The sequence below is a fragment of the Pteropus alecto genome, unplaced genomic scaffold (assembly GCF_000325575.1).
Source record: "Pteropus alecto unplaced genomic scaffold, ASM32557v1 scaffold7, whole genome shotgun sequence".
Lineage (NCBI taxonomy): Eukaryota > Metazoa > Chordata > Mammalia > Chiroptera > Pteropodidae > Pteropus > Pteropus alecto.
The window spans coordinates 37,570,314-37,582,729 of record NW_006494614.1 but is presented as its reverse complement, the minus strand read 5'-3'; the positions used below and the strand labels follow the sequence as shown (position 1 = coordinate 37,582,729).

The window sequence follows — 12,416 nt, the reverse complement described above, 5'->3', positions numbered from 1 at the left end:
GCAAATTGAGAAGTGAAGACTTGGACTGATGCTAAGGATGCTACAGACTAGCATTGTCTGTCAAAGATAGACGGTCACAGGAAGGGGGTGATGTGGTGCCTAATACAAGCTTCACACCCAGTAAGTCCTATAGTATATTATTCAGTATCTGCCTAATCGACATCTCTTCCAATTTAAATTAATTTGTGTCATCTGGTTTGAATTAGAAAAACCAAAAAAGTCTAAATTAAATATTTTGAGGAAGATGCTATCAGTGCCTCAACCTTTACCAGCTGCCAGCACTGGGGTCCCTTTGCCCAAGAACTTTCACCAGACACTGGAATTTACTCTGCTGCACCTGGTTCAAGGGACTTAGACATCTGAGGAGCAGTCCTTAAAAAAATGACTGATGAGGCGACTCCACGACTTTCTGAGGCCTTGTAGCATCCTATTCTGCCCTAATTGTTCTTCCAGTGCGAAGGTCACGGACAAGATGGTGCCGCTAGTGCAGGTCTCTCTGCTCATCAAGCTCCGCCGCTATTCCTCCCTGTTCCTGGGCGTGTCCTTGGGAGCCAAGAGCTACAGCTGCCTGAAACGTCCAACAGAAGAGGAGAGGAGGATAGCCATCGAGGAGAAGAAGGAGCAGGATGAACTGAAATGGATTGAGAGGGAATTGGCAGAAGCCCGAGATGACAGCATACTGAAGTGAGCCTACCTTTCTCCGCAGCAGTGTGGACGAAAAAGTTTTCTGTGTTGTGTGATGAAAAAAAAAACAAATGACTGATGGAAATTCCCATGAGGGAGTCAGTTCTGAGGTGGATATTATACTGGACCCCAGAGTACCCAGCCAGATGAAGTCTCAGTATTTCAAAGCGGTAACTCGCTTGATAACACAGACCATTTGGACTGCCTTCTCTTTCTTGCCTCTCTTCTCTGCTCAACAATATTTCTTAGGATCACAAATAAACCACTTACTTTTAAATCTTTTCTCATGGGTCACCTTTTAGGGAAGACCAAATTAAGAATAAAAAAAAAAAATGGATTTTTTTATTGTGAGAAAATACACGTAACAAAATTTATCATGTCAACCACTTTGAAGCGTACAGTTTATGCTTTACGTCATTGGCATTACGTCGTTGTGCAATCATCACTATAATTCATCTCCAGAACTTTTTCATCATCCCAGACTAAAACTCAGGACCCATTAGACAATAACTCCCCATCATCTGTACCTCTCCACTTCCCAGCCCCTGGAACCACGATTCTACCTTGTTCGCTATAAATTTGACTGTTCTAGGTATCTCATACAAATGGAAATTACGATATGTGCCCTTTCATATCTGGTTTATTTCACTTATAATGTCTTCAAGGTTCAACAATGTGGTAGCATGTATCAGAATTTCATGTCTTTTTAAAGCTGAAAATATTTCATGTATATACCATACTTTGTTTATCCATTCATCCACTGATGGACATTCATTTCCAACTTTTGGCTATTGTGAATAATGCTACTATAAACACTGGTGTACAAGTATCTGTTTAAGTCTCTGCTATCAATTTTTTTTTTCTTATAGAATTTTTATAAGAGTTTATTTGAGCCAAACTAACAAGTGCCAAGGAACAGGTCTCAAATGCTCCTTGTTATCATCAACTCTTGTATCTAAATGTCCAAAACTGGAACCGTAAATACCCAGAAGTGGAATTGCTGAATCACATGATAATTCTATGTTTAATTCTTTTGAGGAACCACTGTTTTCCACAGTGACTGCACCATTTTACATTCCCACCAGCTGTGCACAGGGCTCCAATTTTTCTACCTCCTTGTCAACATTTGTTATTTTTGTGTTGATATATATTTATACATATTTATATATCCAAACTAATGGGTGTGAAGTGATATCTCATTGAGTTTTGTTTTGCATTTCCCTAATGATTGGTGATTTTGAGCATTTTTTTAATGTACTGATTGGCCATTTGAATATCTTTGGAGAAAAGTCCTTTCCATTTTTTAATCAAGAATTTTTTGTTGTTGTAGGAGTGAGTTCTTTATATATTCTGGATATTAATCCCTTATCAGATATATGATTTGTAAATATTCTCTACCATTCTGTCAGTCACCTTTTCACTTTCTTGATAATGCCTTTTAATCCATGTTGCAGGAAGCAACACCCGATGGAGAAGATTGGATGCTCAGACAACTTTGTTAGAGGAAGGAGAATTTAATGCCGGTGGAGAGCTCCCCTTGGTTAGATTTCTTACAGCTCATATACTCTTGCAGTGTCCATGCAAAGGGGCACGTGATTCCTTTGTCTGAGGTTTCACGTGTGCCTCATGACTCAGGATGGGAGGGGGAGCTTCCGGTGGGGGAGCTGTAAGGGGAGAGGAATTTTCAGACCACTGGTCTTACAGGTCGTTTGTCTTGCGACCTTGGCATTATCAGCACTGTTATAGGATTCTTGAACAGAGAGACAGGACGCTGAGGCTATAAGTAGGAAACAACACTTATTAAAGCCAGCACCTGCTCAGCGGATTCCTATCCAAAGGCTGAGCCCCAATTGTAACATAACAAGCAGTTTTATACAGTCTTGTTATTCCTACACAGCTACAGAGATAATAAAGGACATTAGTTGGTTGGCAAACAATGAATCAACAGATGAGAGCTGGAGAGTCTTGAAAGGGAGAGAGAGAGGGCAGTTAGCAATGGGCTTTAACAGACTGAATCGGTCATTTCTGCAAGCACTTTTCTTTGCATTTTTCAGTTGCCTCTTCTCTCTTATCCATGAAAGTTTTTTAATTGTTACAAAGTCCAACTTATCTATTTTTCTTTTGTTGCTTGTGCTTTTGGTGTCATATACAAGAAATCATGGTCAAATCCAATGCCATAAAGCCTCCCCCTGTTTTCTTCTAAGAGTGTTATGGTTTTAGGTCTTATGTTTAGGTTTTTGATCCTTTTTAGTTAACTTTTAATGTGGTAATAAGGTAAGGGTCCAACTTAATTTTTTATTTTGTAAATAATGTGGTAAATAAATAATTTTTAAAATAAATAAAGTCTCAATTATTATCACCTAATATAGACAGTTTTGCTAAAAAAAAACAAAGAATTGCTTTTAATAGTCCTCCTAAATTCTTATTTACAATGCAGATTTCTGGTCAATTACTTACCCACACCATTATGAGATAGCTAATTCAATGACATGGATAGAATGATAATTCTGAACTCTGTGGAATCTGAATAAGATCTGACTAGTACACAGATGAGTGTTTTTCACTTCATTATCTTTTCCCTGACTTTAAAGGGGTAAAGTGACTGTAATATTTAAAAGATAAGAATATCCTTCACAAAGGATAGGAAGAAGCCACAAATAAGATGGCATTCATTCTCAGTTGAAAACAGACTTAAAACAGACTTAACAATGGCTTGAGATCAATTAAAACATAAACATCCATAGACGACATCTGTTTCATCCCATTACACACAAAAATGCACCCAATTTCATCCCAAATACAACTATTTCTGGCTACCAACAAAACCTTTTTCAAATACCTAAATGTCTTTACTACACATATGTATATATATATGTATGTATATTACACACACACACACACACACACACATATGTATGTATATTACAAAAAAATATAAGCAAAATTGGAAAAAAAATTTTTTTTAATGACGTAGGCCAGTCTTACTCTGAGGTCTAGTTAGCAACAAATCTCAAGCCATTGTTTTTAAACTTCAAATCATTCCTAAGTTTTGTGAAAAACCTATAAAACTCATTTAATTTTTTTAGAACTTTGGGGAAGGAGCTTTAGCAAACTAGTCTGATTTTTAAAATCTTAAAGAAGAAACAAAAAGAGCTTAGAAAACTCTGCCTTTCAACTTTTATAGGAGATGCTAAAATGTATTTCTTAAGCCCGAAAGTAGCTTATGAAAAGTTAGTATTACAATGAGTCACTAAGAGGGAGGAAAAAAAAAGGTAGAAGGTCAGAAATAAACATTTCAGAACCACAGGTTTCTAGTTTAACCAGAGTTGTCTCCAGGTTAAACTGCATTCTAAAGTTTTTATCTACATTCTAAAGTTTAAAAACAATGTTTCCTACAAAGGAAATAAACAATGCGACAGGTACACAGGGGCAATCCACTTTGTAAATGTCCTTCCTACATTAAATATTATTAGGCTTTGCATCCAGTTAAAGAAGAGGAAATTTCCCCAATTGTCAGGCTCCTTGGCTGTGGTTATTACTCCTTGTCCAGAAATTCTCTGAGTCTGAATCAGCCTGGCAAACCCTCCTCCCCAGTAGATAATCATTAACTAGAATATCAGATCCCAATAATTTACGATTAGATTACGTGGACTCTCCCTTCCCAGAAACACAACAAGAGGAAAAAAGGAAGGAGGCAATTAAAAAGCAAACTTAATTTCTTCTGATTTTTTAGAACTGGATAACTTTGGTTTTCTTCATTTTTCTCCAGAAATAGCCCAAACGATTGTACAATTAGGTATCGCATTTTTAAACAATAAACTTCCCTTAGAGATACTATGCCCCAAATTAATAACAAATTGATGAAAGGCAGGAGGAGAACAAAATAAAAGGCAACTATAAACCAACACATTTATTAGATACAAAACTGATTACATGCTTAGCAATATTGCCGAAACTTTATATGTCGTTAGCTGTATTTGGCTCAAAGCTTCCTCTAGTAGAGCTCAGGTTCAATATCTCCTACTTTTGATCTTGGCAAATATTTTATCAACATGCTGAGAAAGATAAACAGCATCCTCTGCCTCCAGCCTTCATCTTTTTCCTTCGCGTTTTGCCTGTTATTCTCCGTCCTGTTAAAGAGCAAGCAGGTGAGATTCTGGACCCCTTCTTCTCCCACCCTTAGCCTCCACCAGCTCCAAAGCTGGTGAGCAGTTAGGAAGCAGTATGGCTTTCAGGTACTGCATCAGAGTCTCAGTTAATCAGAGCATCAGGATTAAAATATTTAGAATTGCCTGGAAAAGAGCTGTGGGTGGCTGAAGCACCAACCTTCTGAATTCTGAGTCATCTTGCTGGAATGGAATCCAGTATAAATACGTTCACACCCACTCAATCTATCCAACCTCTGGAAATTATCTTGAACAAAGCAGGCATTTCATTGCATTGGCCCTTGGGCTTGCCCTCCTGGAAACAAACATTTCTCAGTGGGGAAGAATCAACCATATTTGCTAAGAACTGTGAACCACCAGGAAGCTTTAAAGAGAGGCACGTGCTTCTGTAGTCCAGCCATTCTGTCGTAAGAAAGATGTAGCTAAGTTCTAACTTAAGAGTTTTTTTCAACCTGTCAAGCTGTACTGCAAATTGTAAGATATGTTTAGTAGGGAATTGTAATGCCGGCAGCTGGCACTGATATCTAATATTCCATTATTTATATGCATAAATCTACTCTGAACTTTCCATAGCCATTTTGCCCTTATGATATCATCCCTCTACCATTTCATTTCTGGACTGTCTCTCTGTGGCATAATTTAACTTGTGCTCAAGGAATAAAATGCATTGTAATGTTAATATGGGTGAGTAAAATAACATCAAGAGTAAAAATTGTATTAAAAACAAAGTATTTACATTATATATCATTATGTTAAAATTGCTTCCTCCATTGAGTTCATTACCTGACAATTTAAAAATAAGTATATACACTTAAATACTTTCACTGGTTATTACTCTTAGTTTGGCATTACTATCTCAGTCCTAAGATGTATTTAAAGGGAAAAAAAAGCGCATGAATATGTTAACAGATCAATGAAATTATACAGATAATCAATACCAGAACCAGGACTGGAGTATATTTTCTTCTTTTAATTTGCTTCTTAGCATATACCAATCGAGGTAACTTATTACCCAAAGTAAAATAAAACCAAACACTCCAAGAGGCATTTACTATTCTCCATGGCTGGGTTTTTTGTTTGTTTGTTTGTTTGTTTGTTTGTTTCCTGATAACTGAACATCCTTTGTCAATAAGATAGCATTTCTTTGCATTCGATAGCAGGTCTGATTAGCTTTGCGCATGGTTTTCTTTTTAAGTCTGCACAGTAGCAGCCTGGTGAAAATCCTTCTTATTGTCTTTGCTGTTAAACTACTCTGGCATTTACTACAAGGCAGGTTTGAGTCTGATGAAAATCTGTCCATCCATCGTATGTTCTGTACAAAGTTCTCCTTGTTGAAAGACTTCAATACATGTAACTCAGTTTCACCAATAGCACTTTCTCCAGGATGTGAGCAAGGACATTACTAGAGAGAGGGTACCTGCACAACTTAGAAACTCGTTTTGAGAACTGAATGTAAAATAACCTCACCTTGAAAAGAGAAGCAAAACTTTTTTAGTTTTAAGTTCCCATATCCATCACATGAGAGAGCTGAGTTTTTTACTCTCTGTAATATTTTAAGACCTTATAGCCACAAGGTTCACTTTACATATTTACTCCTAATGAGATTTCTCCCTTTCAGAAGTTTTTTATTTCCCACACCCCAACAATCTTACCCAGGGTCATTAGAGATGGCTTTATATACATTAAGTAACTCATGGAACAGCTTGTTTCTTATAAAATAAAACAAAAACCCAGACCCAGATGTTAAATATCTTTCTTTGGGCTTCTGAAAGTCAGAGTTACAGTCCGAATCTGCAGTAAGATTCCAAGTCCAATGTTAAATGTTATGTTTTTATTTGGAAATACACTGCTCAGATAATCATTCCCTGTTCTTTATTTAGTGACTACAGAATTAGATCTGGCTGGTCATTTCTATTTCTTGTTAAACGAAAATGCATGAACTGTGTCTCAGCATGAGTCACTCTAATATATTTACTGAGTGGAAAAATAACTACACGTCTCAAAGGTAGGAGTATGAGGAAATAGAATCGAAATAAAAAATATATATCCCTTCTGGATAGCTTTCAATTTTATAGGAGAAAGAGAGAGAAATACTTTTATTTTATCTAATTTTTTAAAATTCACAGCAAAGCTTAGTAGTGGCATTACATAAAATTACAACATGGCTGTGTGTGGTTATTAGAGCAACTGACACAGGTTGGAGTGACCGAGAGAAAAATCTTTTTGAGCTGAGTGAGTTTTAAAGTGAGGGAGGGACATGGTTAGGATAGAAGTATGAGAGTTCTGGGGCAGAAGAATGGCATGTGTTATGACTCTGAGGTAGGCGAGAGCATGCAAGGAATAACAGATTATTCGATTTGAAAGAGACAGTAAATTTGCCTTTCAATATTTCATATCTTATTAACTGTCATATAAGTACTTAGTGCCTATGATGTGATATTCATTTGCTAGATATCGAATAATTAACTAGAAATATCACTATGATAATTCCAAATAAATACCCTCTCTTTCCAACTCTATTCTTGTCATTTCTTACTATACATTGGTATAACCTAAGCACCATGCCACTGAGGGGGAGCAGAGTTTGCCACCCTTAAATATGTCTTTCTTGGGAAATTGATTATTTTAAGCTGTTTATTTTTAAGAAACAAAAGATTCAGAAAAAAACTTTTGAACTTTCCCCTAATTACCTAAAAGAATTCAGATAAAAGACATGCTCCAGGAAGGAAGCTATGGTTATAGGTAACTATACTTTAATATGAACTAGTGTGATAGATAGGGAGGAACCTAGCAAGGCCCTTTTGACCAAAGTCCCCTCTATGTCCCATTGTTAAAGATGGCCCAGCAAACATTTGTTTACCAAACATTTGCTTTTCCATCCCCATGCTAATGACCTTTCACCCCTTTGAAGTCCCAAACTACAAACTTCCCCTCCCCCACTTTCTTCTTAGCTCAAGATGGCTTATAAACCTGAACTGCTCAATTTTACTTCAGGGCCCCACATTCTCATGGAACTCCCATATGTACATACATAATTAAATTTGGTTATTTTCTCAGGTTAATTTGTCTCATGCCAATTTGATTATTAGACCAGCCAGAAGCACTAACGGGGGAAAGAGGAGACATTTTCCCCTCTTCCATATCACTTTATTGTGGAAGGAAGTCTCCTTAAAGTCAGTTTGCCATGAATCAGCGTAACTGTTAGCTGGTTAGGCGTTCCTCATAGAATCCCAGAGAATGGCCAGTTAGCACTTCAGGTTCAGGTCTTCTATTCTAACCCTGGAGATTTGAGTTTTACTTCTTTAGCTTATTGTTCTAATCATTCTCCCCTGTTCTGTCTACAAATGTGAGGTTTGAGTTCTAGAATCTCGGAGTGGTATACTCCGTCTCAAGAGACAGCACCTTTAAATTTCAGTTCTTCATATTTTCATGTGCATTTTTTCCTTCTCACAAATAGTCTTGGAGTTCTTTTTAATCTTTGAGCTCCTATATAGTTAAGGGATGTGCTCAAAAGTATTAAACAAAAACCCAACTAGAGTGGTTTATCCATATGTTAAGTTACTTACCTAAAGCAATTAGAATCCAAGGGGTAAGCAATTTGAGGCTTGCTGTAATGAAGTAGGCATCTTTTATTCTTCTGCTTCTCCATGCGTTAGCACTGACTGCTGCAGTACCAAGCATTATATGCATTCCAGGTACTACAGCAGGAAGCTGCAGGAAGAAGCAGGAAGCTGATGATTGCTATTTATTTACATCTCATTGGCCAATCTAAGTCACATGGTCAACCTTAACTACAAGGGAATCTGAGAAGGCAAGATTTTTGGTAAAGAAAAGACTAGGTAGAAGGGGGTTAGAATGGGTGCTGAGTGTTTCCCTGCCACAGATTCCATCTCCAAAGTCTTACCGCCCCTTTCTTCTCTGCATGAGTTGTCAATCATTCTTAGACATGTCTGCAACTGCAATTGGTTGGGTTGAGTATATGTGTTTGAGAATAAGGGCTGTTTCTGCTCAAGAGCTGAAAAAAAAAAGAGCCCTTGAGGTGATCTGGCCCAGGACAGAACATCCAAAAAGTACTCAAACATCTCCCCTTTCTAGCATTTCTGTGGTTCTTTATTATGCTAAAACGTATCAGTTGCCTTTCCAGCCTGAAGCTACAGTGTAAAGGCTACTTTCTATATCCCTTTGGTTTAGTAGATGTCAGACTCTACAATAGTATTGCGAGATTGGAAATAGAATCACTCTTCCATACTTGATATTATCATGTGGCTATATAATCATCCCATCAAACTCAACAGGTGTAAGCTTTACTATTTCATTCTTGACCTTCTATAAGTACTTTTTGACTCTACAAATGCCTTGTCTGACTTTTCTATTTTTGTTACTGGCACTGTTCAATCATTCAGGCCCCAGGCCTCATAGTAATCTTGACAATTTCTCCATCACATCTTTTTTTTTTTTTCACAAGTCTAGCTGGTTCTTCCTTTTTCATGCCTCTTTTATCTGTCTTTTCCATTTCCTTGGCAGGCTCTCATTTTGACGATCATAGTCAACTCCTTACTGGTTTCCCTGCTTCTACTTCTCTCTTTTTCAAACCAACACATTTTGATCACTTTCCTAACCATTACATAAAAATCCTAATCCACTTAGAAGAGAACCAAAAAAAATAATCAGTTTGTATAGAATCATTTTAAAAATACACATCTTATTTTATCTTCAAACATATAAAACATAATTCATTTGCTAGACTTTTAATAGAGAGCCAAGACCTCTTACTTGAAAATAGATCTGCTAATTAAGGTTCTGAGTCTTCCTTCTAGCACAAACATCCTGATGCATCATCTGTGATTTGTGTAAAGTGCTTATATACAGTTGTGCTTATATACAGTTGTGAAACAGGTATAGAACCCATCTAGATAAGTGCTTATATACAGTTGTGAAACAGGTATAGAACCCATCTAGATTTCAAGGACTTTTCCCTAATCTTTTACTGTTGTTTACAGATTTAATATTTTTTTTTACCAACTCACTTCTATGGAGTTCCTCCAAAACATTCCATTGCTACAAAAAATTTTAACCACTTTGTTTCCGCACTCATATTATATTGGTTTACCTAATGTTGAATTAAAATCTATAGAGGTCAGGTTCCAGATAAGAATAAAAACACTTCTCCTTGTCTCTCCTATTGACTGCAGCTGTAAAATTTGAACAGAACGCATGGAACAGCTATTTGTCTAAAAAGTAAATTATAGCAGACCAACTAAAGGAAAAAGCCAGAATGTGAAGTATCACTGTTTGAAGGAGCATTGAGTTCCCCACTCTCCCTACCCCCAACCTTGGCCCTTTTAAGGCTTAGCCCTACAGGTCGGCACAGCTGCAAAAGTTTACGGCAGAATGGTATAAATAAAGCCCCACCTTTCAGGCCAGAGAACCAAAAAAGAGGAGTTTAAAAAGTACTAAAAAGTACAAAGAGATCTAGAAAAGAGAAGAACTCAGGAAAGTGACCCCCATAAAGTTATTTATGAATCCTGAGCTCACCTCATAGCTGCCCATACATGGATCTGACTCAAGTCAGCATTTAAACTCACCAGATAGACTGACTACCTACCTGCCCATGTCTCAGATTGGCCACTGGATGGTGCACACTTGGGGCAGATCCTAACAACACTGCAAAGGCATAAATACTGAACTGATGTTAGAACCACCATCCACTGATGGTGGCTTGGAAATTATGACCTGAACCTAAGCAGACTAATCACCTGCTAAAACACAAGCAGCAACATTTTCCATAGGATTTAAATAAGATCCGAGTCTCATAACATAATATTCAAAAGGTCCAGGATATAATTCAAAATCATTTGGTATCAAAGAACCAGGAAAAATCTCAATTTGAATAGGAAAAGATAATTAACAGATGTCAAAGCTGAAATAACACAGATATTAGAATTACCTAGGGTAGATTTTAAAGCAGCTCTTACAAAATGCTCCAACAAGCACTCACAAACACCTGAATAAAATAGAAAATTAGAAAGCCTCTGTAATAAAAGAGAAGGTATAAAGAAGAACCAATTGGAAATTTTAGAACTAAAAAGTACAATAACTGAAATAAACAAAACTCATTTCTGGGCCCAGTAGCAAAATGGAGATAATAAAGCAAGAATCAATGGACTCAAAGATAGGTCAATCAAAATTATTGAGGTTGGACAACAGAGAGAAAAAAAAAAATGAAAAAAATAAAAAAAGAACTGAGCTTTGGAACCTGTGAGATTATAACAAAAGGTTTAACCTTTGATACACTGGAGTCCCAGAAGGAAAGAAGTAAGAGTGTAGTGCTAAAAATATGTTTGAAAAATGGTTGACACTTAACCAAAAAAAAAAAAAAAAAATAGATAAAAAATGAGCACATAAAAAGATATTCGTTATCTTTAGCCATTGTATTGAAACACAAATTAAAACCATGATGAATTTTAATTCACCTCAACATATTAAAATGATTTTAAAAAATACCGACAGTACCAAGTGCTGATAAGAATACAGTGTAATTAGAATTCTCCTACATTGCTGATGGGAATAAAAAAGTGAAACAACTATTCTGGAAAACAATTTGATAGTTACTTATAAAGTTAAAATACCCTTATCTTATGACACAATAATCCACTTCTGCTGTATAAACCCTAGAAAAATGAATGCTTATGTTCAGAGAAAAATCTTTACATGAATGTTTTTAGTAGCTCTATTCATAATAGCCACACACTGGACACAACCCAAATGTCCTTCAATGGGTGAATGGCTAACCGAGCAGTGGTACATCCACACAATAAAATACTACACAGCAATATAAAAAAATAAACTAGTGAAACACAGGACAATTTGGATGAATCTCAAAGGCATTATACCGGATGAAAGTAGCCAATTTCAAAAGCTTATGGATGATGCAAATTCATTTATATCATTCTCAAAAGAACAAAACTATAAGCCTGAAGAACAGATCAGTGATTGCCAGAGTAGGGATGGGGAGAGAGTGTGACTATAAAAGAAGAGCAAGAGGGACTTTTAGGGGGTGATGAAACTTTTCTGTATCCTGATCGTGGTGTTGGTTATACTAATCTATACAAAATGTCATATATACAACTATACACTTAAAAAGTCCATTTTAATACACAATTTTTAAATGTATAATTACAATAACAAATAGTCAGTACAAACAATTCAACCAATGGGAGTAGAAGAGAGTTAGAAAGTAGCGAACATGCCATGGGTATTTTGCACACAGTATGCTATATGCATCTGCCAGAACGTTACAGTGAAAATGGAGAGGATCCGCTTAGTCTGGAGATTTGTTTAAGTGGAGGTCTGTTAAGAGAGTCTCTACCGTACTTTCATAATTCCACTCTTTCTTTAAAAAACACATTCTGATTGTTTGAAACCTCTAGATTAAAAAAATTCAGTGTCAATGTCCTTTATCTTCTGATTTCTAAAAATCAATAAGACATTTTTAGTGCATATAAACTTTCTGATATACTTCCTACATGGGCTATTTCAGTTCTTTCCCTGCTCAAATTTCTCAGT

At 36.4% G+C, this 12,416-nt stretch overlaps 1 protein-coding gene and 1 long non-coding RNA gene across 2 annotated transcripts; one reads left to right on the top strand and one right to left on the bottom strand.

The window, feature by feature from the left end:
• Window positions 1-472: 472 nt before the first annotated feature.
• ATP5ME (ATP synthase membrane subunit e) lies at window positions 473-688 on the top strand. The gene has a single exon (XM_006926472.1). It carries the CDS (start codon window positions 473-475, stop codon window positions 686-688), a length of 216 nt encoding a protein of 71 aa, XP_006926534.1.
• A 3,896-nt stretch (window positions 689-4,584) lies between these two features.
• Window positions 4,585-8,543, bottom strand: LOC112474595. The gene is made up of 2 exons (XR_003044456.1): window positions 8,417-8,543; window positions 4,585-4,814 (listed from the first exon to the last, which is right to left on the bottom strand). It is a non-coding gene; the product is annotated as an uncharacterized LOC112474595 (long non-coding RNA).
• Between the last annotated feature and the right edge of the window lie 3,873 nt (window positions 8,544-12,416).

Excerpts from the sequence above, each read along its gene's own strand:
- ATP5ME (XM_006926472.1), top strand. The coding sequence starts at position 473 with ATGGTGCCGCTAGTGCAGGTCTCTCTGCTCATCAAGCTCCGCCGCTAT.